At 46.5% G+C, this 18,132-nt stretch overlaps 1 protein-coding gene across 1 annotated transcript in view; it reads right to left on the reverse strand.

The window, feature by feature from the left end:
• LOC124552588 (multiple epidermal growth factor-like domains protein 10) overlaps nt 1-18,132 on the reverse strand; it is a 112,719-nt gene that overhangs the window by 23,645 nt on the left and 70,942 nt on the right. Inside the window, exons 5-6 of the mRNA XM_047126913.1 lie at nt 15,008-15,146; nt 5,679-7,525 (exon numbers count right to left, since the gene is read on the reverse strand). Of these exons, the coding sequence (XP_046982869.1) occupies nt 5,679-7,525; nt 15,008-15,146 (1,986 nt within the window). The remainder of the gene's footprint in view (nt 1-5,678; nt 7,526-15,007; nt 15,147-18,132) is intronic.

The raw sequence follows: 18,132 nt of genomic DNA on the forward strand, positions 1-18,132 counted from the left end.
CTGGGGACCTGGGAGGCCAAGCATGACGAAAGTGGCGGCTGAGCACACGATCATCACCAAACGACGCGGGCAAGAGATCTTTCACGTATCTAGCAATATGGGGTGGAGCGTCATCCTGCATAAACATCGTACGTTCCAGCAGGTGTTTATCAGCCAAGCTGGGGATGATGTGATCTGTAACATATCGGCGTACCTCTCATCCGTCACGGTAGCAGTTACAAAACCAGAATCACGCATTTCCTCGAAGAAAAAAGGCCCGATAACGGTAGATGTGGTAAATCTAATCCATACCGTGACTTTCTCGTCGTGCACTGGAGTTTCCAAGACAGTTCTAGGATTTTCGGCAGCCCAAATTCTGCAGTTGTGGGCGTTGACAGACCCTCGGAGCGTGAAATGAGCTTCGTCGGTCCACAACACGTTACTCAACCAATCGTCATCTTCCGCCATCTTTTGAAACGCCCACACCGCAAATGCCCTCCGCTTCACTAAATCGCCAGGTAACAGTTCATGATGCCGATGGATTTTGTACGGATAGCATCGGAGGATACGCGTAAGTGCCAACCGAACAGTAGTGTAGGGAATGCCGGTGCGACGTGCGACTGCACGAGCGCTGACTTCCCCGTGCATAGACGAACCCGCTACAGTCTCCATTTCTTCCTGAACTGTCTCAGCAGCATTACGCGTTGTGCTCGGTCGGCCACTACGGGGTCTATCGTCTAAAATTCAAATGTGTGTGAAATCTTATGGGACTTAACTGCTAAGGTCATCAGTCCCTAAGCTTACACACTACTTAACCTAAATTATCCCAAGGACAAACACACACACCCATGCCCAAGGGAAGACTCGAACCTGCGCCGGGATCGGCCGCACAGTCCATGACTGCAGCGCCTGAGACCGCTCGGCTAATCCCACGCGGCTATCGTCTAAACAACCCGTAGTTTCGAACTTCGAAATCATTCTCTCCAAAGCTGCATTTGTCAACGGACCTTTACCCGTTGGAATCCCCTTCCTATGGCGATAGGATCGTAACGCTGAAGTAGCACATTCCCCATTCTGATAATACAGCTTCACTAAAAGCGCCTTTTCAGGTAATGTCAACATGCTGCGACTGCTGGCACATCTCTCTCTCTCTCTCTCTCTCTCTCTCATTACAGCTCCTTTTATACACGATTGTCATGCGCAGTCACTGACGGTTTGCTGTCCAGCGCCATGTGTCGGACATTTTGTGAACTTAGTTTTTTTTGTGATCTAATAAAACCCCATGTCATTCCAAGCATGTGTGTCAATTTTTACCTCTCTATCTACATTATTCCAGGTGATGTGTTGGTAAATGTGCCAACACCTTGTAGATAGAGGAGGCCGAAATGGAAGCTATCTAACGCAGACGGGCGTGAATTCTGGAACGGGATAATAAGTGAATGCTAATAAGAAAAGTATGCAGCTCCACGAATACTTAACTTTATATCGTCCTTTGGTTTACAACGTTCGTGATGAGACATTTCATACGATAACTATCAAAACTATGTAAGGCTAATGGCGCCTTGCTAGGTCGTAGCCATGGACTTAGCTGAAGGCTATTCTAACTGTCTCTCGGCAAATGAGAGAAAGGCTTCGTAAGTGTAGTCGCTAGCAAAGTCGTCGTACAACTGGGGCGAGTCCTCGTCCGTATCTCGAGACCTGCCTTGTGGTGGCGCTCGGTCTGCGATCACACAGTGGCGACACGCGGGTTCGACATGTACTAAATGGACCGCGGCCGATTTAAGCTACCACCTAGCAAGTGTGGTGTCCGGCGGTGACACCACACCAGGGTTTATTAAGTTTTCAAATTTATACTGACTTTTTGATCAGCCAGTAGGACAATCCCCCTCCCGCTCCTCCCTCAGGCGCTTCCTATGAGCCGCTGCGGTCCAGGTACAGCGTCCATTCTCCCGCCGTCTGGGCGCTGCGTCCTAGGTCTTCTCCTTCAGGAGGGTCTGCCGGCGCCTCTCACGTTATTCTTCGCTCCTCCCCCGAAGTCGGTACACTCTGGGAAAAATTGGACGCATTTTACGTAAACACCAAGTGAAAACCATTTTCCGTCCTCCAAGCAAAACCAAGAGCCTTCTTGGTAGTGTCAAGGACAACCTTGGTCTACGTAAACCAGGGGTTTATCAGATACCTTGCCAATGCGGTAGTGTATACGTAGGGCAGACCATTCGTACCACTGAGGACCGATGCCGAGAACATCAACGGCACACTCGGCTGCAACAGCCCAGTAAGTCGGCAATCGCTGAGCATTGCCTGTTGGAACTCCACAGCACGGATTATGACCAAAGTCCTGACACAGACTTCCAAATAGTGGGACTGTGTCATCAAAGAACCCTTAGAGATCAGAGTAAGGGAGCCACAACTAAATGGTGACAGTGGTTACATCCTTAGCAAGGCGTGGGAACCCGCGATCACCCGGATTAAGAAGAAAAAGGATATTTCCCAGTGTCCTATGCGCACTCATACCAGGCTGTTCACCCGAGATTTATTTCGTCGTAAAATACTCCTGGAGAAATTGAAGAATCACATTCTCGCTCTGTTGCTCTACCTTTGGTCACCGGAAGGACTTCACCCGATAATCCCACTTCCTCAGAACAGTGCATCAAGAAATTGGAAATTTGTCGTAAGGTCTTATGGGACTAAACTGCTGAGGTCATCGGTCCCTAAGCTTACGCACTACTTAATCTATCTAAAATTAACTTACGCTAAGGACAACACACACACATTTATGCCCGAGGGAGGACTCGAACCTCCGATGGAGGGAACCGAGCGGACCATGACAAAGCGCCCTACACCGCGTGGTCACTTTTTATAAGCGTTCAGTTAACTTGGAATGCCAGAAGATGCTGAAGAAGATCACAGCAGAACGATCGAAAAGTCGGTTGAGTAACAAGAAACTGGGGAGACCTGAAAGCTTTTACCTTCAACGACAATGCACACGAGAGCCTGCACACTTACGTAAGAAGCAGAGTGCAGAATGAGATTTTCACTCTGCAGCAGAGTGCGCGCTCATATGAAACTTCCTGGTAGATTAAAACTGCGTGCCGGACCGATACTTGAACTCGGGACCTTTGAATTCCCGCAGGCAAGTGCTCTACCACCTGAGCTACCCAAGCACGACTCACGACCCGCACTCACAGATTCAATTCTGCCAGTACTTCGTCTCCTACCATCTACATCTACATCCATACTCCGCAAGCCACCTGACGGTGTGTGGCAGAGGGTACCGTGAGTACCTCTATCGGTTCTCCCTTCTATTCCAGTCTCGTATTGTTCGTGGAAAGAAGGATTGTCGGTATGCCTCTGTGTGGGCTCTAATCTCTCTGATTTTATCCTCATGGTCTCTTCGCGAGATATACGTAGGAGGGAGCAATATACTGCTTGACTCTTCGGTGAAGGTATGTTCTCGAAACTTTGACAAAAGCCCGTACCGACATACTGAGCGTCTCTCCTGCAGAGTCTTCCACTGGAGTTTATCTATCATCTCCGTAACGCTTTCGCGATTACTAAATGATCCTGTAACGATGCGCGCTGCTCTCCGTTGGATCTTCTCTATCTCTTCTATCAACCCTGTCTGGTACGGATCCCACACTGCTGAGCAGTATTCACGCACTGGGCGAACAAGCGTACTGTAACCTACTTCCTTTGTTTCCGGATTGCATTTCCTTAGGATTCTTCCAATGAATCTCAGTCTGGCATCTGCTTTACCGACGATCAACTTTATATGATCATTCCATTTTAAATCACTCCAAATGCGTACTCCCAGATAATTTATGGTATTAACTGCTTCCAGTTGCTGACCTGCTATTTGTAGCTAAATGATAAAGGATCTATCTTTCTGTGTATTCGCAGCACATTACACTTGTCTACATTGAGATTCAATTGCCATTCCCTGCACCATACGTCAATTCGCTGCAGATCCTCCTGCATTTCAGTACAATTTTCCATTGTTACAACCTCTCGATACACCACAGCATCATCCGCAAAAAGCCTCAGTGAACTTCCGATGTCATCCACAAGGTCATTTATGTATATTGTGAATAGCAACGGTCCTATGACACTCCCCTGCGGCACACCTGAAATCACTCTTACTTCGGAAGACTTCTCTCCATTGAGACCATCCAAACTACATAGAAGCTCTCCTGCGAACTAGCATTCCTGGGAGAAAGGATATAGTGGAGACAGCCTGGGGATGTTTCCAGTTTGGAAGGTAGGAGACGGGGTACTGGTAGAATTGAATCTGTGAGGGCGGGTCGTGAGTCGTGCTTGGGTAGCTCAGATGGTAGAGCACTTGCCCGCGGGAAGTCAGAGGTGCCGAGTTCGAGTCTGGGTCCGGCACACAGTTTTGATCTATATCTACATCTACATCCATACTTCGCAAGCCACCTGACGGTGTGTGGCGGAGGGTACATTGAGCACCTCTATCGGTTCTCCCTTCTATCCCAGTCTCGTATTGTTCGTGGAAAGAAAGATTGTCGGTATGTCTAAAAAAATGGCTCTGAGCACTATGGGACTTAACATCTGTGGTCATCAGTCTCCTAGAACTTAGAACTACTTAAACCTAACTAACCTAAGGACATCACACACATCCATGCCCGAGGCAGGATTCGAACCTGCGACCGTAGCGGTCACGCGGTACCAGACTGAAGCGCTTAGAACCGCACGGCCACACCGGCCGGCGTCGGTATGTCTCTGTGTGGGCTCGAATCTCTCTGATTTTATCCTCATGGTCTCTTCGCGAGATATACGTAGGAGGGAGCAACATACTGCTTGACTCCTCAGTGAAGGTATGTTCTCGAAATATCAACAAAAGCCCGTACCGAGCTACTGAGCGTCTCTCCTTTAGAGTCTTCCATTGGAGTTTATCATCTCCGTAACGCTTTCGCGATTACTAAATGATCCTGTAACGAAGCGCGCTGCTCGCCGTTGGATCTTCTCTATCTCTTCTATCAACCCTATCTGGTACGGATCCCAAACTGGTGAGCAATATGCAAGCTGTGGGCGAACAAGCGTACTTTAACCTACTTCCTTTGTTCTCGGATTTCATTTCCTTAGGATACTTCCAATGAATCTCAGTCTGGCATCTGTTTTACCGACGATCAACTTTATATGACCATTCCATATCAAATCACTCCTAATGCCTACTCCCAGATAATTAATGGAATTAACTGCTTCCACTTGCTGACCTGCTATATTGTAACTAAATGATAAAGGATCTATGTTTCTGTGTATTCGCAGCACATTACACTTGTCTACATTGAGATTCAATTGCCATTCCCCGCACCATGCGTCAATTCGTTGCAGATCCTCCTGCATTTCGGACAATTTTCCATTGTTACAACCTTTCGATATACCACAGCATCATCCGCAAAAAGCCTCAGTAAACTTACGGTGTTATCCACAAGGTGATTTATGTATATTGTGAATAGCAACGGTCCTACGACATTCCCCTGCGGCACACCTGAAATCACTCTTACTTCTCTTACCTAGGAACTCTTCAATCCAATCACACCATTGGTCTGATAGTCCATATGCTGTTACTTTGTTCATTAAACGACTATGGGGAACTGTATCGAACGCCTTGCGGAAGTCAAGAAAAGCGGCATCTACCTGGGAACCCAGGAAGTTTCAAGAATTACAGTGTTACTCACATGACATGTGTGCGATGTTGTAGCAAACGGACTTGGTCTCATCGCCTGGAAGCATTCTGAAGCCATCGAAGCACGTGCAAACCCCCGGCTTGGTGCAGTTGCCGTTGACGCAGCCGTTGGAGCAGACAGGAAGACACGTGGAATTTGTCTCGTCACCAGGGTCCATCTCGTACCCTTCCAGACACGTGCACGTCCACGGCGCAGAGCAGTTGGCGTTGGTGCAGCCGTCGGGGCACAAGGGTACGCATGTAGAGTTGAAAGAGTCGTCCGGATCGGCTTCATAGCCGTCCCAGCAGGTGCACGTTTCCGGTTCCGTGCAGTTTGCGTTCACGCAGGGAAACGAGCAAACGGGCAGGCACGTGGACGCGGTCGCATCTTCCAGATCCAGCTCGTAGCCCTCGAAGCAGGTACAAATCTCGGGCTCTGTACAGTTGGCGTTGGTGCACGGATTGGAGCAAATGGGGAGGCAGGTGGAACCGGACAGGTCCTCGATGTCCACCTCGTAGCCGTCGAAACAAGTGCAGATGTCAGGGTCTGTACAGTTGGCGTTAGTGCACGGAGTGGAGCAAATGGGAGTGCAGGTGGAGTTGGTCGCGTCCTCGGGATCTTTCTGGTAGCCGTCCAAACAAGTGCAAGTCGCCGGAGCCGTGCACTCGGCATTCACGCAGGGGTCCGGGCAGACAGGGACGCAGGTAGCCCCAGACAGGTCTTTGGGGTCCCTCTCGTAGCCAACGAAACAGGTGCAGGTGTCTGGGGCTGTACAGTTGGCGTTAGTGCACGGATTGGAGCAAATGGGAGTGCAGATGTAGTTGGGATCCTTCTGGTAGCCGTCCAAACAAGTACACGTCGCGGGGGCAGTGCACTCGGCATTCACACAGGGGTCCGGGCAGACAGGGACGCAGGTAGCCCCAGACAGGTCTTTGGGGTCCCTCTCGTAGCCAACGAAACAGGTGCAGGTGTCTGGGGCTGTACAGTTGGCGTTAGTGCACGGATTGGAGCAAATGGGAGTGCAGATGTAGTTGGTCGCGCCCTCGGGATCCTTCTCGTAGCCGTCCAAACAAGTGCACGTCGCCGGGGCCGTGCACTCGGCATTCACACAGGGGTCTGGGCAGACAGGGACGCAGGTAGCCCCAGACAGGTCTTTGGGGTCCCTCTCGTAGCCAACGAAACAGGTGCAGGTGTCTGGGGCTGTACAGTTGGCGTTAGTGCACGGATTGGAGCAAATGGGAGTGCAGATGTAGTTGGTCGCGCCCTCGGGATCCTTCTGGTAGCCGTCCAAACAAGTACACGTCGCGGGGGCAGTGCACTCGGCATTCACACAGGGGTCCGGGCAGACAGGGACGCAGGTAGCCCCAGACAGGTCTTTGGGGTCCCTCTCGTAGCCAACGAAACAGGTGCAGGTGTCTGGGGCTGTACAGTTGGCGTTAGTGCACGGATTGGAGCAAATGGGAGTGCAGATGTAGTTGGTCGCGCCCTCGGGATCCTTCTGGTAGCCGTCCAAACAAGTACACGTCGCGGGGGCAGTGCACTCGGCATTCACACAGGGGTCCGGGCAGACAGGGACGCAGGTAGCCCCAGACAGGTCTTCGGGGTCCCTCTCGTAGCCAACGAAACAGGTGCAGGTGTCTGGGGCTGTACAGTTGGCGTTGGTGCACGGCGTCGAGCAGACTGGGAGGCACCTGGAACGGGTACCGTCTCCCGGGACCATTTCGTAACCGTCCAGACAGGTGCAGGTCTCCGGCAGGACACAGTAGCCATTCTGGCAACCGTGGTGACACGTTGGCCAGCAAGTGTTCTTGTACGGCGCCTTCGGTGAGAGCTGGTAACTGGCCTCTAGTGGTGACCCCCTGGTAAGAAACGAAGACACGTCTGTTAATCTGCTCCTTATGTCATAATGAAAGTTTCTTAAATAATTTAATGTTAAACTTTGTGCACAACAACCATTATGATAAAGCGTGGCACAGTAATTCAGAAGGAAACAGGAATTAAATGTGAGCACCCAAAGAATCACAAAGTACTATACATTTCTGGTTATTTGGGACATTTTCATCAACGAGGTTGACGAAAAACAATTTTACATGGCCTTTTGACGTTTTCCCACGTGTGTCAGCCTATGAATGTTTGTTTGATGGAAGATCTTTTTTTTTGTTAGTTTTCCATACATTAGGATTCCAACATCTAGTGTTTAGCTAGCAGCTGGATTGAATGCAGACTGGGTCAAGGCAACTGTTGATTGTTTTCCTGTTTTCTCGATAGTATCGTACCAGAACCTAGTACATAATTAAATCCACTTTGATCAGTGTTCCAAACGCAGTGTTGCTGTGCATAGACACTTGCAGTTTACTTCTTCGGTGCAATGGACCCAAACCTAAAAAAAAAAAACTGGAAGCTCATACTCTCCAGGACAGTTAGCTTATTTCTGAGGGATACCTACTCTTCCTGCCACTAGATATTCAAGCTTCTGAATAATCAGATCAACTACAAACATTGCGAAAGTGTCATCATTCTGTCCTATGCCTTCTTAATTTGGGTGGCACAATATTTAAATTATATAAACAATATAAATTAATGATTTTGTTCATTTTTTCTGTATGTGTATGACAATATTAAACAAGTCAACTGTTTCCTGAGGTAACACAGGTGTGTAAACCCCCCCTCCCCCACTGTTGTGGGCCGGCCGAAGTGGCCGTGGGGTTAAAGGCGCTGCAGTCTGGAACCGCAAGACCGCTACGGTCGCAGGTTCGAATCCTGCCTCGGGCATGGATGTTTGTGATGTCCTTAGGTTAGTTAGGTTTAACTAGTTCTAAGTTCTAGGGGACTAATGACCTCAGCAGTTGAGTCCCATAGTGCTCAGAGCCATTTGAACCCACTGTTGTGTTCAAACCAAAAGCTACACAATCAAACCCCACTGCACATTGGAAATGTGAGATGGGTCCATGTTTAAATACAACCAACCTGTGGTCTCATTGTAAGGTGGCAGATGTAATGAAGGTCAATTTCGCACATTTCATAAGAGTTTTATACATGTAACGAAAAGGTGAATATGACACCTAACTTACTTCGCTGGTAATGAGCAGATTTGCCTGTAAGTATGTAATGCAAAATGGATGACACTCAATTGACGGTATTAACACACTGCTCCTATACAATGCATTTCAATGAGCAGAAGGTGAAAGAAGCAGCGAGAGGAAACGTTTTTTTATGGAAGCAGAGGTCGCACCACGAAAACCTCTTAGGGGGTGTCCCATGGCGGAAATCAGCGACCGGACAAGTGACGCATACTGGAGAGCAAGTAATGGGCCACCAGTAGCAGGACAGAAAGAAGCTTTAGAATACTGCATTTTGGAATTGCAAATGAATACGAACAAAACCAGTGATGCAGCTGATCACGTGATGTACGCATTTAACTTTTAGGTGTCTGGAGCGGGCGGAAACGAATTAGGAAGGACTAAAGTGCAGAGTTTTCGACGCAGTTTAGTGGTAGGGCCCTTGCGATTGGCAGAGAGAGTTTCCACAAAAATAAGAGGAACGCTCCTATTGGTCGAAAAAGGCTGTGACGTGGAGAATTAAAGAAGACAGGTGGGAAGACAGTTCGGCTACGAGAAAGACAAGAGCGAAATTTTCTGGTGGTACTCTTCTCTGAACTGACAAAGTGCAGAACGGGGCGCATAACGCTCTGTACTAATAGGAGATATTTGTGCGGCTCACATTCAGCTAGATATTAGCTGTAGCGTCATTGAGCCCCAACTGTGCAAAAACGAACCAGCCAGTTAGTTAATTGTTCTTGCGAGGATTGAGAGGGCATTTTAATATGCACGCTGCTCCAGCCATGCACACGCATATTGCCATATTCCAAGAATAGGGATGAGTACATGTTTTCTCGCATAACCAGAAACAGGGAGTTTCTGCAGCAAAGGCTTAATTAGTTTTTCTCGGAATTTGGAATTTCAGAGGACGACAGCAGCAATGCAGACGACAGCTCATCGCAGCTAAGGTAAATACTGTGAACAGAGGTGTAAACTATTTGGGTCACCAGCTTGCATCCACTGTAAACTCGAGCGAGCTTGGGTAATCTTTTGCTCAACTTGTCACAAAACTAACCATCCTCCACAGACTTGATTGTCCTCCTAAGTAAAACCAGACTTTGATCCGGAATCAGGTGATTTATCGTAGTACTGTCCAACATCATGACATACTAACAAGGGAACCTCCCCATCGCACCCCCCTCAGATTTAGTTATACGTCGGCACAGTGGATAGGCCTTGACAAACTGAACACAGATCAATCGAGAAAACAGGAAGAAGTTGTATGGAAGTATGAAAAAAAAGCAAAATACACAAACTGAGTAGTCCATGTGCAAGATAGGCAACATCAAGGAGAACGGAATCTGAGGTGCGCCGTGGTCCCGTGGTTAGCGTGAGCAGCTGCGGAACGAGAGGTCCATGGTTCAAGTTATCCCTCGAATGAAAAAATTGTTATTTTCAGACAATTATCAAAGTTCAGGCACTCACACATAATCAACTTCGCTCTCCAAAATTCCAGGACATGTTCATATTTGCTTGGACATATGCAGGATTTGACGGTCTACACATGGAAAAATTTGAAAACGTTAAAAACATATGTTTTGACAGAGCACAGGGAAAACTGTGCGACTGTGAAACTGTTGCATTCATTTGTTGCAGTTTATGTGACAAACTCTTATGTTTTCATCACTTTTTGGGAGTGATTATCACATCCACAAGAAAACCTAAATCGGGCAAGGTAGAAGAATCTTTTTACCAATTCGCCAAGTGAACAAGTTAGGTGGGTCGACAACATACTCCTGTCATGTGACGCACATGCCGTCACCAGTGTCGTATAGAATATATCAGATCTGTTTTCCTATGGAGGAATCGGTTGACCTATGACCTTGCGATCCAATGTTTTCGGTTACCATTGGAGAGGCACATCTTTTCGTCTACTAATCGCACGGTTTTGCGGTGCGGTCGCAAAACACAGACACTAAACTTATTACAATGAACAGAGACGTCAATGAACGAAGGGACAGATCATAACTCTGCGAAAATAAAGAAAGTAAACTTTTCACTCGAGGGAAGACTTGAACCAACGACCTCTCGATCCGCAGCTGCTCACGCTAACCCCGGGACCACGGCGCTCCTGAGCTCACGTTATCCTTGATATTGCCTATCTTGCACATGGACTACTCAGTTTGTATATTTTGCTTATTTTTTCATAGTTCCATACAACTTCTTCCTGTTTTCTCGATTGGTCTGTGTTCAGTCTTTCAAGGCCTATCCATTGTGCCAACTTATAACTAAATCTGAGGGGGGTGCGATGGGGAGGTTCCCTTGTAAGAATAATTTCGTAAAGAAACTTCTAGTTAAAATTTACCATTGTTCCGTTAACTTTCGGGTGTGCAGCCGCAAGAATTCTCCTTCTGCTTCCAATATTTCGGCCGTATAACGTTCAGCCATCTTCAGAGTGAGCCCCAAGACTGTTGTCCAGTGCTCGTTTCGTCCCTTTATACTCGTGTACGGCGCCACTGCGCATGAGCATACCGAGCGAGGTGGCGCAGTGGTTAGACACTGGACTCGCATTCGGGAGGACGACGGTTCAATCCCGCGTCCGGCCATCCTGATTTAGGTTTTCCGTGATTTCCCTAAATCTTTCCAGGCAAATGCCGGGATGGTTCCTCTGAAAGGGCACGGCCGACTTCCTTCCCCATCCTTCCCTAATCCGATGAGACCGATGACCAAGCTGTCTGGTCTCCTTCCCCAAAACAACCAACCAACCAACCGCATGAGCATGAAAGAAGGTTGTATACATGGAAGAACCCTGGAGATACTAAAAGGTATCAGATAGATTATATAATGGTAAGACAGAGATTTAGGAACCAGGTTTTAAATTGTAAGACATTTCCAGGGGCAGATGTGGACTCTGACTACAATCTATTGGTTATGACCTGTAGATTAAAACTGAAGAAACTGCAAAAAGGTGGGAATTTAAGGAGATGGGACCTGAATAAGCTGAAAGAACCAGAGGTTGTACAGAGTTTCAGGGAGAGCATAAGGGAACAATTGACAGGAATGGGGGAAAGAAATACAGTAGAAGAAGAATGGGTAGCTTTGAGGGATGAAGTAGCGAAGGCAGCAGAGGGTCAAGTAGGTAAAAAGACGAGGGCTAGTAGAAATCCTTGGGTAACAGAAGAAATATTGAATTTAATTGATGGAAGGAGAAAATATAAAAATGCAGTAAATAAAGCAGGCAAAAAGGAATACAAACGTCTCAAAAATGAGATCGACAGGAAGTGCAAAATGGCTAAGCAGGGATACCTAGAGGACAAATGTAAGATTGTAGAGGTGCATATCACTAGGGGTAAGATAGATACAGCCTACAGGAAAATTAAAGAGACCTTTGGAGAAAATAGAACCACTTCTATGAATATCAAGAGCTCAGATGGAAACCCAGTTCTAAGCAAAGAAGGGAAAGCAGAAAGATGGAAGGAGTATATAGAGGGTCTATACAAGGGCGATGTACTTGAGGACAATATTATGGAAATGGAAGAGGATGTAGATGAAGATGAAATGGGAGATATGATACTGCGTGAAGAGTCTGACAGAGCACTGAAAGACCTGAGTCAAAACAAGGCCCCCGGAGTAGACAACATTCCATTGGAACTACTGACGGCCTTGGGAGAGCTAGTCCTGACAAAACTCTACCATCTGGTGAGCAAGATGTATGAAACAGGCGAAATACCCTCAGACTTCAAGAAGAATATAATAATTCCAATCCCAAAGAAAGCAGGTGTTGACGGATGTGAAAATTACCGAACTATCAGTTTCATAAGTCACAGCTGCAAAATACTAACACGAATTCTTTACAGACGAATGGAAAAACTAGTAGAAGCCAACCTCGGGGAAGATCAGTTTGGATTCCGTAGAAATATCGGAACACGTGAGGCAATACTGACACTATGACTTATCTTAGAAGATAGATTAAGGAAAGGCAAACCTACGTTTCTAGCATTTGTAGCCTTAGAGAAAGCTTTTGACAATGTTGACTGGAATACTCTCTTTCAAATTCTAAAGGTGGCAGGGGTAAAATACAGGGAGCGAAAGGCTATTTACAATTTATACAGAAACCAGACGGCGGTTATAAGAGTTGAGGAACATGAAAGGGAAGCAGTGGTTGGGAAGGGAGTAAGACAGGGTTGTAGCCTCTCCCCGATGTTGTTCAATCTGTATATTGACCAAGCAGTAAAGGAAATAAAAGAAAAATTCGGAGTAGGTATTAAAATTCATGGAGAAGAAATAAAAACTTTGAGGTTCGCCGATGACATTGTAATTCTGTCAGAGACAGCAAAGGACTTGGAAGAGCAGTTGAATGGAATGGACAGTATCTTGAAAGGAGGATATAAGATGAACATCAACAAAAGCAAAACAAGGATAATAGAATGTAGTCTAATTAAGTCGGGTGATGCTGAGGGTATTAGATTAGGAAATGAGACACTTATAGTAGTAAAGGAGTCTTGCTATTTGGGGAGCAAGATAACTGATGATGGTCGAAGTAGAGAGGATATAAAATGTAGACTGGCAATGGCAAGGAGAGCGTTTCTGAAGAAGAGAAATTTGTTAACATCGAGTATAGATTTAAGTGTTAGGAAGTCATTTCTGAAAGTATTTGTATGGAGTGTAGCCATGTATGGAAGTGAAACATGGACGATAAATAGTTTGGACAAGAAGAGAATAGAAGCTTTCGAAATTTTGTGCTACAGAATAATGCTGAAGATTAGATGGGTAGATCACATAACTAATGAGGAAGTATTGAATAGAATTGGGGAGAAGAGAAGTTTGTGGCTCAACTTGACCAGAAGAAGGGATCGGTAGGACATGTTCTGAGGCATCAAGGGATCACCAATTTAGTATTGGAGGGCAGCGTGGAGGGTAAAAATCGTAGAGGGAGAGCAAGAGATGAATACACTAAGCAGATTCAGAAGGATGTAGGTTGCAGTAGGCACTGGGAGATGAAAAAGCTTGCACAGGTTAGAGTAGCATGGAGAGCTGCATCAAACCAGTCTAAGGACTGAAGACCACAACAACAACAACAACAACAACAACAACAACCTTGGTCAGCGGCAGAGACGTTGGTCGGCGGCAGAGACGTTGGTCAGCGGCAGAGACGTGTACAATGCGCGAGTTGCATCTATGACTCCGCAGTCGATCTGTGTTGGCATATCGATGTATCCTTCTGAGCTGCACTGTGACGACGTCTTTGTGAGTTTATTACACCAAGTGCCGGATTCCATGATTTATCAAGGTTGACACTACCATCTCTATTAATGACGTTCGTCGTCAAGCGAATCTTAATTGCCTCCTTCACTATCGAGTCCCAAAAAGACGATGTAGTTGCCAAAATTTCGACGTTGTCATACAACATAGATGGCTGAACGCTATACGGCCGAAATATAAGAAGAAGAAGAAGGAGATTTCTTGCGGCTGCACACCCGAAACTCAAAGGAACAGTCTTTGCGCCACCAAAACCTGAAGATTCAAAAATTTACCATTGTTGTGTTTAGGATTATTTCACTTTCTGAGGACGAGATGCGTTCGTTTGACAACTGTCGTAACATTGTCACATTGTTAACTGTGTAAATGCGTGTATTTCTGTGATAAGATTGCAACAACATTAAAACAAAAATATTTACGGCTTACACAGTTGTTCTGTCCTCAAAACTTCACATCATCATGAACCTAATTTGGTTTTATGATAATTTAATCTTGTTGTGCAATGGCCTTGCCCCAGTTGATATACCAGTTCCCGTCAGATCACCGAAGTTGAGCGCTTGGATGGGTGACCATCCGGGCTGCCACGCACTGTTGCCGTTTTTCGGAGTGCACTCAGCCTTCTGATGCCAATCGAGGTGCTACTCGGCTGAATAGTAGCAGCTCCGGTCACAGAAAACCATCGTAACGACTGGGAGAGTGGTGTGCTGACCCCACGCCCCTCCTATCTGCATCCTCAGCTGAGGATGACACAGCGGTCGGATGGTCCCGAGTATTAGTTTGATGTAGCTCCCAATGCCACTCTATATCGCTCAGTGCTTCATAACTACCGCAACCTACATCTTCTTGGACCTGCTTACTCTACTCAAAACTTGGTCCCCTCCACAATGTTTATCCCACCCCTCCGTCACACAATTCTTTCCATTACCAAATTGAAGGCTTCCTTGAGGCCTTAGGGTGTTTTCTAGCGACCGACTTCTTCTTTTTGTCAAGCTATGCTACAAATAATACAATAAACGCAATGTACATACCAGAGTCCTGGCCTACCTGTGCGATGGTAGTGGCCCATGGTCACTGTATCCGGGCAGGCAGCTACAGGTGTCCGGCGCAACGCAGTCTGCGTTCACACATCCCGAGCTGCAGACAGGCCGACACACAACAGGTTTGTTCTCAGCTTCTGCCTCACCTGGAAATACAGATGCATGGCTGTCATCAAGTCATTCTACTTTCTACACACTACTGTGTAGTCAATGACCGGCCCAGAGGACCCACTCCATTCCATGCAAACACAGCAGCACCATTATGGGGCCACCACCATCTTACACAGTGCCTAATTGGGTCCATGGCTTCATGAGCTACACTCGATCCTATCATCAGCTCTTACCAACTCATATCGGGACTCATCTGACCAATCGTCTAGTGTCCATCCGATATGGTCGTAAGCCCAGCAGAGGAGCTGCAGGCAATATTATGCTCTTAGCAAAGGCACCGCATCGGTCGCCAAATTTCGCTGCCCTGTCCTAACGGACACGTTCGTCGTCCGGCCCACACTGATTTCTGCGGTTATTTCCAGCAGTGTTGCTTGTTTGTTAGCACTGATAACTCTATCCAAACACCACCACCCTCGGTCGTTACGTGATAGCCGTCTACCACTGTGTTGTACGTGCTGGAATGGGGTGGGGGATAATGCCTCAAATTTGGTATATTCGGTATACTCTTGACACTGTAGGATAGGATAGGAATATTGAATTCCCTTAAGATTTCTGAAACGGAATGTCCTGTGCGTCCAAGTACAACTACCATTCCGTGTTCGAAGTCCGTTAATGCCCATAGTACGGTCATAATCACGCTGGAAACCTGTTCAAACGAATCATCTGTGTACGAATGTCATCTTCGCCAACGCACTGCTCTGTTATACCTTGTTCAAATGGCTCTGAGCACTATGGGACTTAACTACTGTGGTCATCAGTCCCCTAGTACTTAGAACTACTTAAACATAACTAACCTAAGGACATCACACACATCCATGCCCGAGGCAGGATTCGAACCTGCGACCGTAGCAGTCGCGCGGTTCCGGACTGCGCGCCTAGAACCGCTAGACCACCGCGGCCGGCTGTTATACCTTGTGTACGCGATACTACCGCCATCTGAATACGTGGATATCGCTATCCTACGACTTTTGTCACGCTGCACGAGTACTTTAGCAGCTCATTTTATATCTCTCACTACATTTTTAACTTTTGGTAAGCTCTACTTTCATTCATGTGTGATAAGAGTTTAGGATACGAACCAGCTACGCTGTGTTTATGTTTTAGTATACTTTAATTAATTGTCTTCTTATGCCGGCCGAAGTGGCCGTGCGGTTAAAGGCGCTGCAGTCTGGAACCGCAAGACCGCTACGGTCGCAGGTTCGAATCCTGCCTCGGGCATGGATGTTTGTGATGTCCTTAGGTTAGTTAGGTTTAACTAGTTCTAAGTTCTAGGGGACTAATGACCTCAGCAGTTGAGTCCCATAGTGCTCAGAGCCATTTGAACCATTTTTTTTGTCTTCTTATGACGTGTTAATAGGGCAATACCTCAGCCTCCGAATCTGACTGACTGATAGATTTAGAGGGGTTATTTGACTAACAGCGAGGTCATCAGTCCCACAATCCAAAATGTACGTGTGTAAGAGGCGTCCGCGAAAAGTTGACGAGTTCGAACTACAAAGTGAGGAATAAAAGGAATGTCAAATCTAAGAACTGGAAAAACAGAGGGATAAAAGAGTGGTCCTTGCCGGGGGGAGTGGTTGTGGGTTCCAAACCCAGAAAACAAGAAGAGAGGCCCCCGACCACAACCACGCTGTCTCTGATCCAGAAGGAAAGCAAAACCTTATAACTGAAAATAAAAAAAAAAACTTTCCGTGAATCGTCCGCTAATATTAAAGACAAGGAATTCATACGTCCATACTTACTACGAAGGGGCATTCCACTAGTATATGGGATACCCTCCGAAGCTGAGTGATCAGTACGGCTGACTGGCGTGCAGAGGATCCGAATTCGAATACCGGTACTGCGAATGATTTTTCCTTGGTGGAAGGACTGGTACGGGATGCATTCATCCTCCTGAGCCCAACTGAGGAACTGCTTGACCAAGCAGTAGCGGCTTAGGTCAGGAAAAACGAGCGCGGTGTGCTGACAACATCCAGTGAAGCCATCGGTAAAGGATGATATGGCGGTTGGGCGGGCTATAATGCTCCATGTCGGACCACAACGCGGTGAAGGGGGAGCGGTCGAAAAACACTGACATTTTTTTATTGCGGAATATGAATGTATATATATTGAAGAATTATTTGACAAAACGTTATGCGCGAAATCCTAAAAGTAACGATTCTTTGTGCGTTTGAAGCCCTCCCTTCGTTGCGTGAGATGTTTATTGCCGATTGTAATGGTGAAAATGTTTAGCAAGGTCTCGAACACATAGCAAACTTTCACCCGTTGGTAGACGCTGAGTCAGCTGTTTCATGGCTGGGTTAGCGTCAGCCGACGTCATTCGCAGACGAGTGTTTTTATTTCCGATTTGAAATATGGAACAGTAGCAGTTCGCCTGGAATTATGATATCTGCAACTAAAATGTTACGGCCCTATAATTTGCAGTATTCTCAGAAAAATGTGTTATACATAATGCGGATATTTTATGAAATTACGCCATTACTAGACCTTCCATAAGAAATGTGACTTCACAAACGTTCCACTGCTTAAGTCTCTCAAAACTTTTTTCCCAAGGTAATGATCTCAATGACAGCCATCCATTTGTGTAATACTGACATGCTCGGTCAATTACAGTTTTGATCTGGAAAGGGCTGGTCTTCGGAGACAGCTATTTATACATTCACTGAGCCATAATCAAAATGTGAAGGTGACAAAATATCATGAACTGGAACATGTCCTGAGTTACGGAACGCGTTTGACTAAGTCAGTGATTACTAACATATTGTATCACAGAAATTTTTATAGGATGTACATTCCACGGATTAGTTCCAGATTAAGAAAGAAGAAGCACAAAGACTTTATAAAAGACATATTTACGCCAGTGACTAACACGTTCTTTATTCCACGATTTCAATTTCGGCTTTAGGCCATTATCAAGCGAAGATGTTATGGCTGTTAGGCCACGTCAATCTAAAATGAGCT

Source organism: Schistocerca americana, chromosome 10 (assembly GCF_021461395.2).
Source record: "Schistocerca americana isolate TAMUIC-IGC-003095 chromosome 10, iqSchAmer2.1, whole genome shotgun sequence".
Classification (NCBI taxonomy): domain Eukaryota; kingdom Metazoa; phylum Arthropoda; class Insecta; order Orthoptera; family Acrididae; genus Schistocerca; species Schistocerca americana.